At 42.6% G+C, this 22,341-nt stretch overlaps 1 protein-coding gene across 1 annotated transcript in view; it reads right to left on the reverse strand.

Moving 5' to 3' along the window:
• Positions 1–22,341, reverse strand: part of LOC147889445 (uncharacterized) — a 49,062-nt gene that overhangs the window by 4,424 nt on the left and 22,297 nt on the right. The window contains exon 2 of the mRNA XM_087391335.1: positions 19,877–20,563. Coding sequence (XP_087247461.1) covers positions 19,877–20,563 — 687 coding nt within the window. The remainder of the gene's footprint in view (positions 1–19,876; positions 20,564–22,341) is intronic.

The raw sequence follows: 22,341 nt of genomic DNA on the forward strand, positions 1-22,341 counted from the left end.
AGATTGGATGGACGGAGCATACACTTTCTTTTGTAGATAAGGACACCCAATTTTGTATTCAGTGTGATAAAATTCCCTCTTCTTAGGCACCTATTGTATCTGCGATGCAGCTTCGGAATATATTAAACACTTCTCATTATGATGTCTATCAGTGTGTTTTGATTCCGCTTTCTTCATTTGTTGTCTCTGTAATTAACAAGAATGATTTAAGTGTGTTTGAACACCGTGAATTAAGAATGTTGTTAGATAGTTTTACGGATGTATTCCCTGCTCAACTGCCGGAAGGTTTACCTCCAGAACAGGCAGTAGATCATCGCATAGACTTAGTCCCAGGGGTTCAACCTATTAGTGTACCACCTTATAGGATGAGCCAGCTAGAGGAGGATGAGTTAGCTACACAGCTACAGGATGACCTGAATATGGGCTATATCCGCCCAAGTAAATCACCTTGGGGTGCACCTGTCCTCCTAAGAAAGAAGAAAGATTCTTCCTGGAGAATGTGTATAGATTATAAACGATTAAATAACGTGACAATTAAGAATCGATACCCTCTACCTCGTTCCGATGATCTCATAGACCGTTTGGCCGGAGCGAAGTATTTCACTAAGATTGATTTGCGTACAGGTTATCACCAAATCCGTATCTATGCTAAACACATAGATAGAACCGCATTCCGAACTAGGTATGGTCATTACGAGTTTCTTGTATTACCTTTTGGTTTGACCAATGCTCCTGCTACTTTTCAGCAGATGATGAACGATTTGTACAGGGATTTTCTGGGCAAATTTGTTGTAGTGTTCTTAGATGACATCTTGGTATATAGTCGAACGCTTGAGGATCAAATAGGACACCTCCGGATTGTCTTAGTTATTCTAAGACAGCATAAGCTCTATGCCAAGATGAGTAAATGTGACTTCTTTATGAAGGAGATCATTTACTTAGGACACAAGATTTCTTCTGAAGGTATTAGCATTGATCTGGATCGTATCTAGAAGGTTTTAGAATGGCCTATCCCTCAGACTGTGAAACAACTTCGTTCTTTCCTAGGATTTACGGTATTTTTACGAAAGTCTGTGTGTGATTATTCACATATCACGGCACCCCTGACAAACATATTGAAAGGTCGTGGACGCAAGTCTACCCAGCCGATCTCTTGGAATGATGCATTGAACAAGGCTTTTGAAACCTTGAAGTTTTCTATCAAGGAAGCACCCGTTCTTGCATTACCCGATCCTACCCGGCCTTATGTTTTAGAGGCCGATGCGAGTGATTATGTGATTGGGGCAGCTCTATTCCAAGAGGGTAGACCTGTAGCTTTCGAGAGTAAGAAGCTAGACGACACCCAATATCGTGGCCAACACTAGAAAATGAACTTTATGCTGTAGTGTATGCCCTTAAGGTTTGGAGACACTACTTGTATGGTTCGAAGTTTCTTGTATTGACTGATCATCAGTCAATTAAGTATGTGTGTGATGGATCTGAATTGAGGGGAAGGAAAGCTAGATGGGCAGAATTAATGCAAGATTTTGATTTTAAAATACGTTATCGTAAGGATTCGTTGAATAGTGTGGCGGATGCCTTAAGTCGAGTTAAGTTTGTAAATGCTCTGTCATTTACGGAAATATCCTCAGACCTATTTCAATCCTTGAGAGGGCTATACGCAACTGATAGTCATTTCAGTTCTTATTGGCAGAGAGTCCAGGATGGGAGCTCCATGGTTGACCAGGACTCATGGATTGTGCCACCTATGGTACAGGCGGCGGGAGGTCAGTGGATGATTAGAAACGGCTTGCTGTTCCGGAATGAAAAGATTTGTGTGCCAGATGTTCTGGACCTTAAATCCAAGATTCTCTGGGAGAGTCATGATGCTCCTAGTGCTGGACATCCGGGTATACATCGGACTCTGTCTCTTGTGAAGCATACCTTTTATTGGCCTAAGATGCGTGCATTTATTGAGAACTATGTAGTAGGTTGCCGGGTTTGTCAGGTTACTAAGGCCGAACGCCTTAGAAGCGCGGGTTTATTACAGCCATTACAGATTCCAGGTAATAAATGGGAAAGTATTTCCATGGATTTTATTACTGGTTTGCCTCGAACGCGCAAGGGTCATGATTCCATATGGGTCATAGTCAACCGTTTGACAAAAATGGCTAGATTCTTACCTACTAGAACAACTATTTCAGCTGTTCAACTGGCTCACGAGTTTGTGGACCACTTGTTTAAGCTGTATGGTTTGCCATCTGACATAGTCAGTGACAGGGACTCAAAGTTTACAAGTAACTTTTGGACACTTGTTTTTTAGAAGTTAGAAACTACTCTAAGTATGAGTTCCTCAGATCATGCACAATCCGATGGCAGTACAGAGAAGATTAACCAATTGGTTGAAGACATGCTTCGGGCATATTAGATAGTCTTCATGGGAGGATTATCTACCTATGATCGAATTTGCTTACAACAGTGTAAAGCATTCTAGTACTGGTTAGAGTCCTTTTATGCTTATGTACGGGTTTCAACCTAAGTCACCAGTTATGGTTGGATTAAAAGGAATTCAAAATGATGCTGCTAAGAACTTCTTGCTAGACATGCAGGAAATGTTGCAGTTTGCCAAGGAGTCTATTAGGAGTGCCCAAGATCGGGACAGATTTTATGCTAATAGACATCGTTCACCTAGAGAGTTCTCTGAAGGAACGATGGTATATTTGCGAATTCCCAAGGAATCCAAGAGCCTAAGTATTGGTTTGGTTCCGAAACTATCCCCCCGATACTGTGGTCCATTCAAGGTCATTAAAAGAATTGGACCAGTTGCATATCGACTAGAATTGCCTCATGATGTTAAAGTCCATCCAGTCTTTCATGTCAGTAGACTGAAAGAAGTCTTGGGTGCGGATGATCAACTTGTTTCTCCTCACCAGATAATCGAAGTTACAGATTTGACTTTTATTCCACACGAACCTGAGTGTATTCTTGAATTTCGTGACAAACAGATTTGTAATCGATCTATCACGGAATACAAGATCAAGTGGAAGGATCGTGTTGAGGAGGATGCAACATGGGACACATTACAAAACCTCTAAAGAACATTTCCGGGTTTTTTAGCGAACTCAGGAGTAAGTTCTTAGAGGAGGGGGAGTATGTCATGTGCACGGATTGGTATCTGACGTGTACTGGGTACACAAGACTAGTTCAGGTAGCCTGGGGAGGCTAGGAGCTAGGCAGGCTTGATTCTCGGGTTGAGTGGCAAGGGTACGGACTATTTATAGGTCTTTGCTATTTTTGGCGCTCGGGCCCAAGTCTATAAAAGGGGCCCAGGGGGTTCAGTTCTCAGTGTGCAATTGGGAGCAAGTTTCGTTCCCAGGTGCCAGGTCTGTTCCTGGATTGAGTCGCGGACACGCGCCTGCATCTTAGCGTAGCCCAAGGCCCAGTGGCAGATCCAGGGCTTCACAGCGCCACCTGGTGGTATGGGACACCTGGCTGGTTTGGATCTGATTGGGAGTTCGTGCCAGTAGCTCAGCTCATGGCTCGGAGGGGACATCTCCTGATTCGGGATCACATCCCGTAGATGTCATGGTTGGGTGGTGAGCAGCCTGCTCAGTTTCTCACGTGGTGTGTGTTTGTTTTGCAGATCAGAGATATCTGTAAGCCCCCATATAAGGAGCATGGGGGAGGTGGACTTAAAGTGGCTGCCACATGGGCTGCCATGTGGGCAGCATACAAACAGTAAATCATGAACACGTGGGGCTGCCACATGGACAGCACATAGGCTGCCATGTGGGCAGCACACAGAGGGCAAGGTGGAGCAACCATGGTGGACAGAATATGTATGGATTTGCCACATGTCAGTCCACGACTGGCTGGAGCAGATCTACACAGGAACTGATACGTGGATGCTGACATCAGCAGTACGGATGACAAGGGCAAGCAGTATGCATCTGCACGGCACATTTGTAAGCAGACCTGATTGTGTGGCATGGCTTGAACAGTCCCAGGACCCTGCAGGATATATACGGAACAGATGCGCCTTGGTATGGACCTGTTCGGACTGTTTATAGAGGTCGTATGGTGCTGTACAAGGTGCTCTAGGCTGAAGCATGACCAGGGACAGGCCAGGACAGGAGGTGCTGGATTGTGCCCGTTTTACAGGAGGTTTAGGCCATGGAAATGGCCTGGAACAAGTTGAGGCAGGGGCAAGAAAGCCTGGGCCACTGGCTACCTGCCGGGAGGTTGCCGGCCGGGTCGGTTCATTTAGGGCCCAAGGCGGCCAGTTTTGTGGGGGCTCGCAGCACCTATAAAAGAGGAGGTTGCCGCTGCAATTTGGAGCGCGTAGTTGGAGGCGGTTGTCATGCATGGGAGCTCATAAGTGGATTGCAGCCAGCCTGAAGGACTTGTCAAAGACCAGAGAAGATCGACAGACATCTATAGACAAAGAGCCCACAAAGGCTTCATCCCTAGGCTGACATTCGGGGCAGCAAGGACGGATCAAAGGAAGGGCTTGGGCCTCACCATTGGCTACACATCAGGGCAGCAAGGAGGTCAAGTCTTCTAGGCAGGAGGCCCCTAGGACCACCTTATATAGGGTAAAAGGCCCTCACAAAAGCACCGACCCCCCAGGTCATTTTGGCCAACCCAGGGGTCTGCCTTCAGCCGACCTGGCTTGAAGGGCTGCGCGCGGGGGGGGGGGGGGGGGGGGGGGTACCAGCCCATTAGCTGGCCCCTCCACCCCTGTCTTGACACGTGGCATTGTGCCACGGGTTTGCCTCCATTAGAGGCCTGTTTAGGGCATTCTCTGCCCATGGATTCCATGCTGCACCCCCAACCAGTCCCGTACCCTGCTCCGTACACTTCTGTACATCTGCCTCATCCCTCCATACATCCTTTGCAGGATACCGGGATGTTGACACCAACCTCCAGCCTTCATGTACTGATAACTGGCAGTTCCGCACTGTTCAAGTATCTGAAATGTGCTTAAGAGTATGCAAGTGTGTGGTCCTAGGGCTGTGCCTATATCCGCTCACCTGTGGCACCCCGAATCAAATGTCAGGATGTGTTTCGCATAAGCAAATGAGGCAGCCAACACCCTTGCTGTATAGAGTATCATCAAAAGATTCAGTGCCATCAAAACTTAAGACCAAGCAGAACCTTCAACCCCAAAGCCTGGAGTTTGGATGACATAGAACTCTTCCAGTAAATCCCCATGAAGGAAAGCAGTCTTAATGTCCAACTGGTGAACCACCCAATGTCTGTGGGATGCAAGAGCAATGACACACAAAATGGTCGTGATGCGTGAAGTGGGAGAAAATGTCTCCTCAAAGTCAATGCCATGTTGTTGGACATAGCCTTTTGCAACAAGGCGCACTTAGTAGCGTTCAACACTGCCATCAGCTTTCCGCTTCAATTTGTAGACCCACTTGGTGCCTATGGCACACTTGCCTGCTGTCCAAGGAATCCATCCATTCTCTGCTATCAAATGCATCCTTATGATACATGGGTTATCCATTGCAAGCAGTAGCCATCAAAGCAAATTGGCATCCATTTGTTATTTACCACCTATGGTGCAAGCAGCCAAGGGCTCAGCTTGCTTGTTGTCCCGTAGAGTATCCAAGAGCCAGCTTGGAGCTCGTTTTCATGACAGCCCGGTCCTCTATAATCCCTGTTCAATAGCATGATCATCATGTGGCTGCAAATCAGGCTGAACATTGGCAATAGGAGGAGTCTGTGAACTGCCGGAAGCATTTAGAGCCGGACCCTACAAATTGTCATCTGAACCTATGAAGGGCAGGATGGCATCAAATACATCGGAGGCTTCTACTAATGGCTGTTTTTTACAGTCCAGCCAAGGTAAAGGGGCATGCTCAGCAAAAACCACATCTCTCCTGACAATTACCTTGCCTGCGCTAGGCTGAAACAACTTGTATCCTTTGCTCTGTGAGATGTATCCAAAGAAAATGTGTTTGCTAGCCTTATCATCGACCTTATGCCTCAGCTGAGAGGGTACATGTGCATATGCAAGAGATCCAAACACTCACATGTGTGAAATTACACGCTTGCGGGTTATCCATGCTTCATAAGGGGTCATGGTCTTTAATGCTCGCGTGGGTGCTCAATTGTGCACATAGTTGACACACATAACAACATCCCACCAAAAATTATTGGACAAAGACTTCCCCTTAAACATACACCTGCCATGTCCATTTCTATTCGATTTTTCTGCTCTGCAAGTCCATTTTGTTGAAGAGTGTATGGCATTGTGCAAAAAAAGGACTCTGAAGCCATTTGTGGAGATGGCTAAAATAGAAATTAGATTCTTTTTTATACCTGGAACATACAAAACTTCCAAAAGGATCCATGTATCACCTAACACCAACACCTCACCAATCCCTTTCACTGGATAAGCTGCATTGTTTGCACAAGTGACATGTGGAGCATCACTCAAGGACTGAAATAGAGATTTGCAGGAGGTAATGTCCTTAGAAGCACCGTTGTCAAAATACCAGGCTGACTTCAAATCTGAAATAGATAAAGCTGAAGCATGCATCTCCAGATTCTCGTGGCAGGTCACCAAAAATGTCCACTCATCCTCAGCCAAGTTTGCTGCCTCATGAGGATGATCATGGGAAGTAGGAGCATTTGCAACTCCAAGACCTTGTTGCTGTTTTTTCTCCTCCAAAGCAATGCGCTTGAACATTCACCTATGTCATGGCCGGGCTTCCTGCAATAATTGCAGCGCGGCCTCACCTCCTCTGTGGCTTCTTGGAAGGATTTCAAAAACCTTCCAGAAGATCGTAGTCTCCATCTAGTAAGTCACCTCATAAGAAGTGCATGAAGAATTCAGCGGATTGATCCAGCCATACCCATGGATTGGTGTCAGCATTTAGTACTTCTCTCAAGAAATAAAGAATAATCTTTATTAGCATTGACTTCAATTAAAGAATGTTGACTTTGGTTAACTAAAAATAAGTTTTATATTTTACTTTTCCTTTGCATTGGTAAAGAGAACTGTAGGGACGTCGACAAGGGGCTAGGATTAGTCCAAGAACTAGGAATGCATGCATTTTGCTAACCTTTAATGGGTTAAAGTGTTGGAGTTTGAAAAATGGAGCAAGTGCCACAAAGCAAAATGCACCAGGGAGATGGGGCCAAAAAAGAGGACCCCACAGGGTTCTAAGAAGAACACAAAGCTGCCCCAAAGCAAGCAAAAGCACGAAAGATTAATTTAGCTTTAGAAAAGCAGATCTAGCTTTTAACTAGGCCAAGTCTATAAAAGAAGGGGCTCATAGCTCCTAGATTCATTTGAAGGTTGTACTCAGCTTCATGCTCTTCTCAAAGCCAATTGTACAAAGTTTATTTGTATTGCAATAAAGACCTTGAGGGGGGGTCCGGCCCTTATTTCTAGGCCCTAGTGCCTCTCCAGAGATAGCTATGGGGTTTTGTCTCAATCATAGTTACCAGCGGAAACGGAAACGGAAGAAACGGAAACGGAAACGGAAACGGAAGAAACGGAGTTTCCGAGCCCCGCCAAAACGGAAACGGAAGAAACGGCAATATGATACAATTTATGTATAAAAATTTATTTTTTATACATAATATAATTATCAATAGAGTGCAAATCATACATAATACAAATTACAATTATCTATACTTGAAGCTTCAGCCTTCAAGCATCAATGCATCATTCATGCCTCTATGATTCTAAATTCTTGAATGATGCTTCAATAATCTGAAATCAACATGCATCATGAGTCATGACTAACAAGTTTGGCATTACAAGAATCTGAAATTTAGAAGTTTGAAGTACTTTAAACTTAGCACACAAGTTGAAACTTGAAACTTGAAACTTGAAAGTATCCAATGTCCAGACTCCATAGATGATCATGATTCATGATCCACAAATTTCATGATCATGACTCATGAGTCATGCAAGACTCAAAATAAAAGCACCCATGGATGATATAAAAAAAAGCAGCAGGACTACTGATCCAAGAGCAAAGGATGGAGGGATGGAGAGAGCTTAGAGAAGGTGGAGAGAGCAGCAAGGATGCACAAGAGGAGTGGAATGGGCGGGAGGCGACGAAAGATGGAGCCAGGCGGCGAAATCACGCCTTTGGGGGTTTAGGGCAAAAACAGGTTTTACGAAACGGTGTTTCTTCAAGAAACGCCGTTTCCGTTTCGCCGTTTCCGTTTCCGACCACGAAACGGCCGTTTCGTGCAACTATGGTCTCAATTCCTCTCCTACCCAGACCAGAAATTCTTGGCAGGCTTCATTCATGAGGTACTCACGCACTGCAATGGAGCAAACTTCTTCCTTGGCTGATCCCTCTCAGAGCTCTATCACGGAGGGTTGACACACAGATTACACTTGGGGATATCCCCTCCCTGTTTATATCCCCTCCTTGTTTAAAGTCGGAGCCCAGCCATCAGGGGTTACTCTAGCCCTTGTTAGGCACAGAGCTATGACCGAGAGACATCACAAGGCCGCACCCATGAGTGGCCGACAGCACGATCGTCGATTTTATGCCTCTATTGCCTCATCCCCCCTAATGTCCTGATGATGATGATGAGATTGGTATAAAGTCGACCACCGACATGACTATGTTGTACTTAGTACTTAGTACTACCATTCTACATTTTTTGCATTCTGCATTGGTGTGGATGCTCGTTTAGTAGCTCCACCCTCAAAGCTCACTTGTACCAGGATTTTCACAGTCTCATAGACCCGTTGGTCTTCCGAAGACTTTAATAAACTTTCTTTCTTTCTTTCCCCCAGACATCTTCCCTTGTTGCGAACCACTTTTCCTTGCCTTTCCACGCCTCCCCTGTTGTGATGTTATTGATTCCAATGCAGGAATCCTTTCTAGTTTGCACGTGTGAGCTTCCGACAGAGAGAGCTTGTTGCGATTTGAATTCCAGCCAGCAAGGGGGGTGATAGGCTGCTGTGATTAGGGTTCGAGCCCTCATTAGTGTTCTAGAAGTGTACCAGGAGGCTAGATGTAATTGCCATATGTTCCAAAAGGCTAGTATCTACTGCAATTTGATCCAGGGCTGCCAGATTTGGATTGCGAACAGCTTCCTAGAGCTCCTAGATGCTGGGATTTGTGCCAAGAGTCGATTCAATTGAGTTTATATGTAGATGACCGGCCTCACTTTTGGTTTACTTGGCTTGGGGCCTTTACGAGGTCAGATATGCCACACTTCAGGTCATAGGACTATGACGTTCAAATGGAGATGCCTTGGTCTTTGATGTTCATGCTGGGGGCACAATGTCCAAGTCTCCAAAGGATATCCTTATGGATGTTGCATATCAGCCTGTTAGGGTTGTAGGTCACGTGGAGCAGTGCTTTTTGGCTGCAAGATGGTATCTAGACCCTAACCCACATCGCATTCCCTTGATGCATAAAGGATTTGGCTCTATGGATGTGTCCTCATAAAATATTTGCAATGGCACCCAACAAGAAACGCTTCTAGATTTTGCCAAATGTTTCGTCTAGAAACACGTTTTAAAAATATACTTTATATAAATTATATATAAAACATAGATAATTATCTTCAAATTCTCTCTTTCTCTCTCTCAAAAGAGCTCTCAAATACACATATACGCATTGAGCACTCTCAAAAGAGTCAAGACACAAATGACAACCTGTACTAGGGCATTTCGCCCAACGCACTGGTGTTTCACCTGTTTCGGTGAAACATTTCATCTAGAAATGTTTCTAAGTGTTTCGCCTACTAGAAACGCGTTTTTTTGTTACACTTGACCTAGGAAATAGGAGTGGAATGATGCAAGAAACCGAAAGAAAAGCCTCCTTTTCTTTCGTTACATGGTTAATAATGTTGAGATATCAAGCTCCACTCGTGATATGCCAGGGTAACCGTTGTGCATTTATGTCACCGACTTGTTAGCTGCAGATGCGGTTGGTACACCACCCATGAATAATAGCTGGATGACAGCTATCTTTATGTACTCTAGTTAGTGACTCAGTTAGTATGCCACCTAGGTTAGCTGAGTTTGGTTTGAGACCCACATATAGGGTTCACCTATTCCTTTTGTACTTAGAGAGTGTTTTTGGCTTTCACAACTAAGAAGAGGAAAACTATTTTCAGCCTCCACCTTTGTGTATATTCCTCCATTGTGTATGTAAGAAAGCCGCAAGTGAGACTCCTTACTTCTCTCCCATTGACTTTAAGAAGGCATTTGATACAGTGCCTAGGGATGTGCTATGGGAGAGAATGGAATGCATAGGGGTGCCCGAGGAAATAAGGTTTGTTGTCTTTAGACTTTATGAGAAAGTAAAATGTCAACTAAAATGTAAGGATGGGATGTCACAAGAGTTCTATAGTAATATGGAGGTAAAACAAGGATGTCCGCTCTCACCCACTTTGTTCGGCCTATGCATTGATAGACTTGAGGAGTTGGTGAATGAAGAAGCATGTAAAGATGAGTTATACAGCCCTCATCTAGCAGGTCTCGTGATTTGGTTGCTTCTTTACGCAGATGATGTGGTTGTTTTCACTGATAGTGAAAGTAAGATGCAAAAAATGATGGATATCTTCAGCATATTTTGTGCAGAGAGTGGGATGGCTATTAATGTCAACAAAACTAAACTCATGATAGTCAAGACTATACAGCCAAGCAGCCCCCTCCAAATCTTATATAAAGGACAACCCATTGAGACAGTGCACTCATTCAAATACTTGGGTATTGAAATCCCCGCCAATAATAGATGGAACAGCTGTGTGCAACGGAGACTTGATGCAGGATGGGCAAAATACTTCCAATTTGAAAATGAGTGCAACAATAGCAATACGAGAAGGTGGCAAGTACGAAATATGATCTTTGGGGCATATGTGATACAGACAGTACTCTACGGAGTAGAGGTATGGGGTGGGAGTATATCTCCATCAACGTGGAATGAGATAGAGAAAATGCAAAAGTCTTTCATTAGGAGGCACCTGGGCATCAAGGCTACTACACCATACTCTTTGTTACTCCTAGAGACAGGATGTATACCCATAGAGCTACATGCTCTGAAGAGAGTACTCAGATACATCACAAAGGTCAAGTGCATGGATAATGAAAGGCTACCAAAGAGAGCATGGAATGAAAGTCAGAAGCTTCAAAAGACAAACAAGGGCAAGATTTTGACATCCGGATGGGCACAGGACCTAAAAAAATGGTTCAAGAAGTGGGAAGTAGAAGAGTATTTAAACTACTCTTCAGAGGAGATTGATGAAGAGGCTTTTCATTATGACCTGCTGAATGCACTACACAGGAAATGGCAAACAGCAAAAAACAAAGATAAATTTGAGTACTATCGCACATATATCAACCCCGAATATTGGTCAATTTATACAGGAAGGGAGACAACAACGCAGAAGTACATATGTACACCTATAGCAGTGCATAAACGGAGGGCTTTAGCCTCACTTCGCACCCGATCACACCAGCTGCAAATAGAAACAGGGGGATGGAAAAAGATGCCAAGGGAGAGTAGAATATGCCAACTATGTGATCAAGGTATGGTTGAAACAGAAGAACACATGGTAATGATATGCCCTCACTATGCACACATTAGGGAAGAGTTCAATCACCTCCTTGAGGGACATAACAAACTGGCTGATTTGCTGCATAAAGGGTCACCTTCAGCTTTAGGAACATTTGTGTATAAGCTCTTCAAGCATAGGAATCCACCTGAATCCTAGAAGGTGGTTTCTCTTTCCACCCTCCCATCTTCGGGAGGAGCTTTCATGTACTTGTGATATTGTATTGCTCAGGTCCCATAGGCCGGTTTTGGTCTTCAGAGGACGATAATATATTCTTCTTCTTCTTCTCTTCACGTGGTATTAGAGCTCAGTTCGTGGTAAGGAGCTCAAGAAAGCAAACCAAGTTCGCGGTGTCTTGATAAGAGGATCAGTGTTGCTTTCCTTTTTCGAGTTTAGGAGCAAATCTCTACAAGTAGCACAGCCGGAAAGTGCAAGAGTACACTGTCTCAGATTGGGACGCCCTTCGCGGTGCGACGAGAGGACATTATTTTTTTGATTCGAGGCCATTTCAGGGCCCATTTTGGTGACGGAAGTTTTCCACAAGCACTCAGAAAAGTGTCCCGTTTTTGCTGTGTGACCACTATTCTGCAGGTCGGTGAAAAGTTGCCGCAAAAATTGCATCGTATGCATGTGCGCAAAGATATTGGGAGTGACAGAATCATTCTTATTGCCTGTTGATGCAAAATCGTCACTAGGAAGTGACTGTGTAGTCAAATACCAATTTCGTCAGTTTTGCACATTTGCCCTTGTGAGACAGAAGTTGTATTTTTTACAGTGACAACATTTTTTGCAGTGCTTTGTAATGGTGTCTGATGCTTTTTCACAGATAGTCACTAAAAAGCTTAACAAGAACAACTTACAAGCATGGAAGTTTAGAATGACGAATTTCCTTAAGGAAAAAGGCTATTTGGAGCTCATTAATGGAGCTGAAGAAGAACCAATTATTTCTAATATTCCCAATCAACAGGAGTTGCAGGCATTTAAAGGCTGGCATGAGAGAGTCATAAAAGTTGTGTACTAACTGTCTATCAGTATTTCAAATTCTATGATTGTGCATATTCAAGATGCAAGCACGCCGAAGGATGCGTGGGATACTTTGACAAAAATGTATAGCACAAATACGCAAGCCAGGAAAATGCAACTCAAGCAAGAGTTGCATAATGTACAGCGAGAAAATATGAGCATCAATGACTACCACATGAAGGTGAAGAAGATTGCAGATGCACTTGCTTCTATTGGGTTGTCAGTGGAAGATGATGATTTAGTTTTTGTGACCTTGAATGGTCTAGGAAAGAATTATGCACAATCTCAGACAATCATTGCCGTCCGTGAGAATTTTTCTGATTTTGAGAAGTTGAGTGCTCTTCTAATTTTGAGGAGTTGATTGCTTCTATTGGGTTACCAGTGGAAGATTTTTTGATTTTGAGAAGTTGATTGCTGTGTGGTATGTTGACTCAGGTGCATCAAACCACATGACATGTCATGCAGAATGGATGCAGGATTTATGGAGACTGGTGATGATAATGCACATCCTATTGTACAGATTGGTAAAATTTCTTTGTCTATGCAAGATGAAAAAAAAAAATACCTATCTGATGTATTTCATGTCCCAAATATCACCAAGAACTTGATTTCTATTAGTCAAATGGTTAAGCACAACTTGCTGCTCAGATTTAATCCTCATGGATGCTTTATTGAAGATATGAAATATAAAGGTCGCTTGATAGCAAAAGGGAAGAAGAAGGACAGGATGTTTACGTTGGATGCGGAGATGCCTGAATTGAGTGTAGCAATGTTTGCATATGGGACCGGTGTAGTTGCAGATATTGATATTTAGCATAAACGCATTAGTCATGTTAATGTACAACGACTTAAATTAATGTAGGCCCAAAATATTGTTGCAGGATTGCCTAAGTTTAAGGTTACAGAAATGCATAAGGTATGTTAAGCTTGTCAATTTGAAAAACAAGCAAGGAAACCATTTCCTATACATGTTCAAGAGAGTAAGAGACCATTGGAGTTAATCAACTCTGATGTGTGGACTACTAAAGCTGCATCTATTGGAGGCTCTCATTATTTTGTCACTTTTATTGATGACTATAGTAGAAAAGTTTAGGTGTATTTTATGAAAAAGAAAAGTGAAGTGTTTGGGCATTTCAAAGCTTTTAAAGATATGGTTGAAAAAGAAACAAACCTGCAAATAAAATACCTAAGGTCAGATGGAGGGAGAGAGTACCTCTCAAATGAGTTTACAAGGTTCTTGCAGGAGCATGGCATAAAGCAGCAATATTCATGCAATCATACCCCACAGCAAAATGACCTTGCATAAAGAAAAAACAGGCATATTGAAGAGGTATCTCGTGCCATGCTCAACGAAAAATACCTGCCAGATTATTATTGGACTGAAGCAGTTGCTACAGCATTCTACATAATGAACAGGACTCCCACTACAGCAATATATGGCATGATGCCAGAGGAGAGGTATACTAGTAGGAAACCAGATATTTCTCATTTGAAAGTTTTTTGTTGCATTGCCTATGTTCATGTGCCAGATGAGTTGAGATCCAAGTTGGATCCAAAAGCTGAGAAGTGCATCTTTATTTGTTATTCTCTGTAGCAGAAATGGTATAGATGCTATAACTCTTCTACTCGTAAGTTTACAGTGAGCAGAGATGTTTTTTTTAATGAGATGAGCAGCTGGTATAAACCAGTAAATGTGATTAATGATGTAGATGCACAAAATGGTAATGCTGCACAGAATTCACAGCAGCAATCACAAAATATTAATGGACTTGGAGTGTCCTCTAGTGGTGGTTCACATACTTCGCCATGGATAGACAGATTGAGATCAAGAGGATCTCCTCAAAGCAATGCAGATAGTGGTATGCAAAACACCTGCCACATTATTATTGGGCTGAAGCAGTTGCTATAGCAGTCTACATAATGGACAGGACTCCCACTGCAGCAATATATGGCATGACGCCAGAGAAGAGTATACTGATAGGAAACCAGATATTTCTCATTTGAAAGTTTTTTGTTGCATTACCTATGTTCATGTGTCAGATGAGTTGAGATCCAAGTTGGATCCAAAAGCTGAGAAGTGCATCTTTATTTGTTATTCTCTGCAGCAGAAAGGGTATAGATACTATAACTCTTCTACTCGTAAGTTTACAGTGAGCAGAGATGTTTTTTTTTATGAGATGAGCAGCTGGTATAAACCAGTAAATGTGATTGATGATGTAGATGCACAAAATGGTAATACTACACACGAACATAATTTGGTGGCTGCTCCATATAGACCTCTTCTTACAAATCACCATGTAATAAAGCATTCTTTACATCCATCTGATGTAAAGACCATCCCTTTGATGTAGCCATAGCAATGATTGCTCTTACGGTTGCCATCCTTGCAAGCGGACTGAATTTTTCTTCATAATCAATGCCATATGTCTGTGCATACCCCTTGACAACTAATCCTGCCTTGTATTTGTTCACAGAACCATTTGTATTGTGCTTCATCTTATAAACCCATTTGCAGTCAATTGCATTCTTGTCTTTAGGCAAAGGCACCAATTCCCATGTAGCATTTGCTTTCAAGGCATCCATTTCTTCATCCATGGCTTTCTCTCATTTTTCTTTTCCCGTGGCTTGCTCAAAAGAAGTGGGTTCTGGTTCATGTATCACTTTGACCATATAGGCATGGTGAATGGCTGTAAATCCATCATATTTCAGCCTATCCACAAGATACCTAGCTCTCGTAGACCTGCGCAAAATAGGCTCACTACCAGATGCTCTCAAAACATCCCTTGTCTTCCTTACTCCAAGTGTAACAACAGAAGGAATACCCAACTCATCATTCCACATAAGAGTGACCTGCATTCACATCAACCATGGACTGATCTACTTTCTCTTTTCCCTTTCGTGATACTTGCATACCACTATCTGCATTGCTTTAAGGAGATCCTCTTGATCTCAATCTGCCTATCCATGGCGAAGTATGTAAACCACTGCTAGAGGACACTACAGGTCCACTAATATTTTGTAAAATGTTGTTCATCTTAAGTTTGTTCGCACGTTGAACAAAGCTTTGTATGGCTTGAAGCAAGCACCCAGAGCATGGTCTAACAAGATAGGACGGTATCTTGTCACTATTAGCTTTCAGATTTCGAAGACAGATTTCTCACTTTATGTGAAAAAAACAGAGAAAGGTATTATGCTGCTTGTCATTTATGTTGATGATTTGATCATCACAAGTGATAGCGATGAAGATATCCTTCATGTGAAAATGCTATTGAAGCAGAAGTTTGAGATGAAGAATTTGGGAGAGCTGTGTTACTTCTTGGGCATTGAGATGATTGGATCCACAGGTGGAATATGGCTCTTGCAGAGGCAGTATGGATTGGACATGCTGTCCAAATATGGGATGACAGGCTGTAAGTCTATTTCAGTTCCTTTGGAGCATAATGTGAAGTTGAGTGCAAATGCAGATGAGCTTCTGAAAGACCCTACTATGTATAGACGCATAGTAGGAAGTTTGATTTATATGACTATTACCAGGCCAGATTTGAGCTCCAGATTTGAGCTATGTTGTTGGGTTGGTAAGTCAGTTTATGCAAGCTCCAAGGAAACCGCATTTAGATGCGGCTAGACGCATACTGAGGTATGTGACGTCCACATTGCAATATGGAATGACAGGCTGTAAGTCTATTTCAGTTCCTTTGGAGCATAATGTGAAGTTGAGTGCAGATGCAGATGAGCTTCTGAAAGACCCTACTATGTATAGACGCATAGTAGGAAGTTTGATTTATATGACTATTACCAGGCCAGATTTGAGCTATGCTGTTGGGTTGGTAAGTCAGTTTATGCAAGCTCCAAGGAAACCGCATTTAGATGCGGCCAGACGCATACTGAGGTATGTGACGTCCACATTGCAATATGGACTATTTTATGAGACTAGGGTTCAAATACAGTTGCATGGATACACTGATGCTGATTGGGCTGGTAGTATTTCTTATAGGCGATCTACCAGTGGATATGTATTCTCTTTTGGGAGTGCTGCAGTCACTTGGAGCAGCAAGAAATAGCCTACAGTTGCCTTGTCGAGCACAGAGGCTGAGTACAGGGGTGCAGCAATGGCTGCATGTGAGGTAGCTTGGTTGCGTAAGCTACTTTAAGATATGCATCAGTCTACAGATGGGCCAGTTGTCATTTATTGTGACAACATGAGCTATATATACTTGGCAAATAACCCAATGTATCATGCTTAAACAAAGCACATTGAGGTGCATTATCACTATGTGCGAGAAAAGGTTCTAGCAGGTTTTATTGATCTAGTTTATGCAAGAAGGCATTGGGTGATGAGAAGCTGCACAAGTTCAGAGACCTGCTTGGTGTGCAGGAATTGGGATTGAGCTCGAGGAGGAGTGTTGAGATATCGAGCTCCACTCGTGATATGCGAGAGTGACCGTTGTGCATTTGTGTCACCGACTTGTTAGCTGCAGATGCGGTTGGTACACCGTCCATAAATAATAGCTAGATGACAACTATCTTTATATACTCTAGTTAGTGGCTCACTTAGTATGCCACCTAGGTTAGATGAGTTTGGTTTGAGACCCACATATAGGGTTCACCTATTCTTTTTGTACTTAGAGAGTTTTTTTGGCTTTCACAACTAAGAAGAAAAAAACTATTTTGAGCCTCCACCTTTGTGTATATTCCCCCATTGTGTATGTGAGAAAGCCGCAAGTAAAACTCCTTACTTTTCTCCGACTCTCTTCACAAATAATGCCAAGAAGTTTCAGCTCAGAAAGAGTCTATTCAGTATTGCCTATGAGATTGCAGCCATGCAAGAATCATTTGAAGGAAAAATGCTAGTTTATTGAGCACCTTTATTGCTTTTTCCTTCTTCATTACCTAGGATTCGATGGCTTGGCTCTCTGTTTCGGAGCCTCGGGTCTTTTATGAGAGCCCTCTCGGTTCGAGGACATCATGATCTCTCGATAATATTCCCAGCTCTCCTTACAAAACTACACATGCCTGATCTCTTGATAATATTCCCGGCTCTCCTTACAAAACTACACATGCCTCTGTGAATACTTCTTGGGAGACTGTGGCGAGCACATGCATAGAGGGATTAAATGGTCCTGAGGTCCACCCTACACACCCATTGACCAATATTTGGTTAGATACAGTACACACCTTGACGGCCATTTGGGTAAGTATGCAAGGATCTTCCCAGGAAGCTTCTCCCAAGAGGATTGTTTTCCTTAGGAAGTGGAGTGGCTCCCCATTTTTCTCGGTGTCCTCCGCAAAGTTGAGGTGACAATTTCATCCTCAACCTTGGATCTTTTCTAGCTCTCTTGCATGAGCTTGGTTTTGCCCCTTTTAGAGTGTTTTTTCTCATGCCTTGCATGATGTACTTCTCCCATGATCTATCGACCTTGGTAAGACCACTGTAATGATCTTCAATACAAAAGATGTTTACCTTCAGCATGAGCCATTCACAATTGCAAGAGAGCCAATTGAGATTGTCTTATGTTCACTCAGAATGCATCTTTACAAGACCCAAGTTTACCATGAAACCTAATAGCCCAGGCACGATTGACCACATGACATGCATCAATGGCAAGGCTAGGGTCACAATGGTTTCAAGAACATTTCCAGCATGTGAACAAAAATCCCATTCTTCAACTCACTCTAAATGATATCATACATTCAATGTTCACAAATGACGAGACCCATTGCACACCAATGCCTCCTTTTGGATTATCATCTACATAAATTTAGCAAGACAATATGACCAGTCATATGAGAACAAACAAAAATTGCCATGCAGCTCTAGTTTTCCATAAGTTGTTTTTTCCCCCATGATGTAATTTAGCCTTGATCTCAGCCTCAGATCGCTAGACAGAGTGAGGAATTGCTTGTCTCTAAAGAATACCTATGATTTTTTGTCATCGTCTTGTCCAAGCACACTAGCATATGCAAGACAGTAGCATCATCTAAAACAAAATATTAGATCCACCATAGACTTGGACAATGGGCTAGTGGATAGATAAGAGGAAGAGCTAGGGTGATGTTGTTGGCTTGAAGACAATGAGCTGAGGAAGACAATGGCCCCTTTTTTTGGGGGGGATTTCAGTAGTGGTTGAACACATACATTTTGCTCCTTCAAGTAGGGTCTTAATGAAGTCTCCAAATCAGTTCTATTCAACTAGTTTTATGTTCAAGTCTCAATTGTCTTGCAATACTTACCCTGTGCATTGAGCATTAAACCTTTTTCACACCCATAACAAGACTTCTTAATGCTTCGGCAAGGAAAGTTCAAACTATGGTGGAAATCTTATCCTATAGGATCTTCCAAATCTCAATCCTTCTTAGCCCTTCGTCTCCTTAAAATACCTTGGTCCTTATGCCCGTACAATGTCATTGGAGTTAACTCAAACCATCAATCAATAAAATCATTAGCTGAAAGATAATGGGAATTTAGCTTATGTATAACTCATACTCATGCTTGTTTGCATTTACGTCATATGCATACTCTTGCATATTACTAGGATGGTCATGTTTGGTTATATTGGAAAAGCCTAATATATATAGTAAGAAGTCATTTGCTATTGGAATGGGATGTTTAATTTCTTGTTGGGGTCAATAATTTTATTGGATTCAAGGGGCTAGACATATTGGAGGTGATGGCTGCACTCCACATACGTGTGCCACTAAGGATAGAGACACGCAGAGAATGGACACATGGAGAATGGGGGACAATTAGCCCCAGAGACACAAATGCACTACAAATAGCAAAAGATATAACATGCAATGTGAGACCCTCTAAGCAATCTTCATCATGATTTGCTCCATGGGCTTGTGTGGCGACACCAGCCATAGTTAAATTGGATGCTGCAACAAAAAAAGTGATTAAGGTGAATGGCAAAGAGGTGGTAACGGAGGGTACAATGATAGCGATTATTCCTGCAAGCAAGAAAACTTTCGCCCCGGTTCGAAGATAAATTTTTAGGACAATTGTTATTCCTGTAAAAATCACCATATGCAAGAATACAGAAAAAAATGGCACAAAAACGGCCGCAAAAGAAGAAGCCACCACGGAGGAGGAAAAGATGAATGATCTAATGAGTACGTGAGCAATCCTTCCAACAGCGGCAATGTGGAGCACCTAATTGTTTCAACTTCCGTGGGTACTCTAGAAGAAAATTAGTAATTAGATTCAAAAGGTTCACGTGTCATGACAGCACATAAAGATTGTTTTTTCCAAGATCGCACCAAAAAAGAGGAGTTACATGAAGATATTAAGACAGTTGATAAGGCTGAGTTGACCACAAACCTGAAGTGATGTCCTTAGAGATGCTGCCTGACTTCGTAACCTCTGAGCCAATTCTGAATTTTTCTTTTCTTCAAGTGCTAAACTTGACCTTTTCTCTTTAGAACTCAGTGCAGCCAGAGACACAGACTTCCTGATCTGCAATGCATCTTCTAGCCTCTGTGCTTCCATCTTAGCAGCTGTAGAGAATTCCTCAAGCTGCTTTTCTTCTTCTTGTGCCTCTGCCAGTTTAGCTTCAATAAAGACCTTCTTTGTACTCAAGTCTTCAGTATCTTTCTCTAGGCTTTCTAATACTGATGAAAGATTTTTCTGGTCTTCTTCCAAACCCATACGTTCTTTATCAAACCTTGCAACTGCACTACCGATTTTCTCTTCAATATCTTTTATTCCCCTATCATGATCTGCTATTTCTGCCTCTTTTGCCTTAACTGCTGCCAGCAAATTATCAAGCTCTTCTAAGAGAACCTGCTGCTTCTCCATCAGCTGTCTTTTTTCTTGTGACTCTGCTTGAACCGACTCATCAATAACATTACCCAGTTCACATTTTGCCTCCTCAACAACTTTTGATTCCACCAATAATTTCTTTTTCTTCAATTTGACTGTCTCTTCCTCGGCTACCAATGCATCTATCTCCTTCCTACCTTTCTCTTCAGCATCTGTCTTCACCTGATCTGCGGTGTCTAATGCCTCCTGACACATTAAACAAAACCATTATGAATAAAGAGAAGGCAAAAGCTTCCAAAACACCTAATATTGATAATGAGAATAAATTATCATTCCCAAATAGCACCCACCTCTTTAAAAAAGTCTAACTTGTGAAGTAATATTCACATGAACTATAAGGTTGTTGAAACATGCCCTTTAAATTATCAAGGAGTCTTATAGAGTCCTTTAACCTATTTAGCAAAAGCACAGGGCTAGTTGGGGCCACTAGGTCCAAATTTAAAAATAAGCATCACTTACCAAATCTTTGTCCAGTGCTTGAGCCTAGCCTATATATATATTATACTATATTACAAACTAGATGCGTTTGACAATAGTTTCACTGCCTTACAAGGTAGTATCCCCTCAATTTTGAATCTGACCCAAATATAGTCCAAGATATAATTTAACTTATGTACAATCCATGTATCCATATAGACAAACGTTCAAACGATCTTGGCATTATGGGAGAATCATTGAAAGATTAGTGTAATATCAAGATTTCTTTGGCTAAAGAGTAGCATAGTACCAAGATTCTTTGGGCTACAATATTATTTCATGTCAAAACTAAAGAGGGGATAAGAGATGATGAGCTCAATGGAAATAATTTGCAAGATAAATATTAGATACACAATAGGTGACAAACTAACATCTTTTGGAAAATGAAGGAAAAGGACAATGAGGGACAAAGACAGAGGATGGAGAGGAAAAAGAGGCAGAGGGAGGGAGTTTAAAAGAGGCATGAACAAAGCTAAAAGTAAAACAGAGACATGACTTAGCAAGCAAAGCTAATGTTATGTTCTCGTTAGTAGCCGAACCATAAGCTCCCATCTTGGTTTTGAAGGATTCAAGAATCTCTTAGGTAAACGTAGGGCCTACTAAGGTATAAGACCCAACCCAACAACAAAGACAAGAAGAGAGGAAATATGAGAGAAAGAAAGAAAGATAGAAAGGTGTATTAACGTCCATGGGAAGCCTCGAAGCCCTATGGGACAAAAGTGCGGGATCAAAAGTAACTCATACAAGCCACTATGGGCTGGAGCAAAGGGCTCACTAAGGCCCTTGCTGAGTACTAAGTGCTAAAACTAGTACAAAATAGCAAAATAGCAAAATAGCATGATAGCATGAAAATATCAAGTACTCTAAGCTAGTGCTCCGAGTACATAACCCGGCTCAATGTATCCAAGCTCCATGGTGGCTCTCTGATGAGATACAAAGAGCTCACGTATCTGTGTCTATCGAGCTATCGCTCGTGGTGGCGGAGGGCGTGGTCTCCTCGATCTCTGGATCCAATGAGCAATGTCAAGAGTGACGCCTCGCCTCGGGCGGCCTCCCTTGAGGAGAGCTAAGTTAGGCCAAACCTCGATCGTGCGTGCTCCGGTCTCCCGCCGCACCATATGTGGTCTCTGCGTCCCTCGCCCAGCAGTGTCGTGTCGGTGCTCTCCACTGGTCCATGCAACTCTCATGTCAGCTAGCTCCTCCTCCTCTACCCCCGTGTGCCCTTGAGTTGACTCAAATGCATAGAAGTTCGTGACCTGTCTCTACGCTCGGTCTATCTCCATATCCCGTGGTGCATCCTACTGCTCTCCGATCTGTCGTAGTAGTAGTCTCTCTGTGCCGTTGCATCTCCATCAAGTAGAGCCCAATACAGACCTGGTCCTGGAAGTGAATCAAATGTGAGAGTGGGCCAAATCCATGCCCCTCCTGAAAGAGGCAATGGTAACGTCCTCGAATCTCACAGTAGGCTAGGTAGACACATAGGAAAT

This window comes from Dipteris shenzhenensis, chromosome 20 (genome assembly GCF_047967505.1).
Source record: "Dipteris shenzhenensis isolate YYH24624 ecotype China chromosome 20, Dip_SZ_1.0, whole genome shotgun sequence".
NCBI lineage: Eukaryota > Viridiplantae > Streptophyta > Polypodiopsida > Gleicheniales > Dipteridaceae > Dipteris > Dipteris shenzhenensis.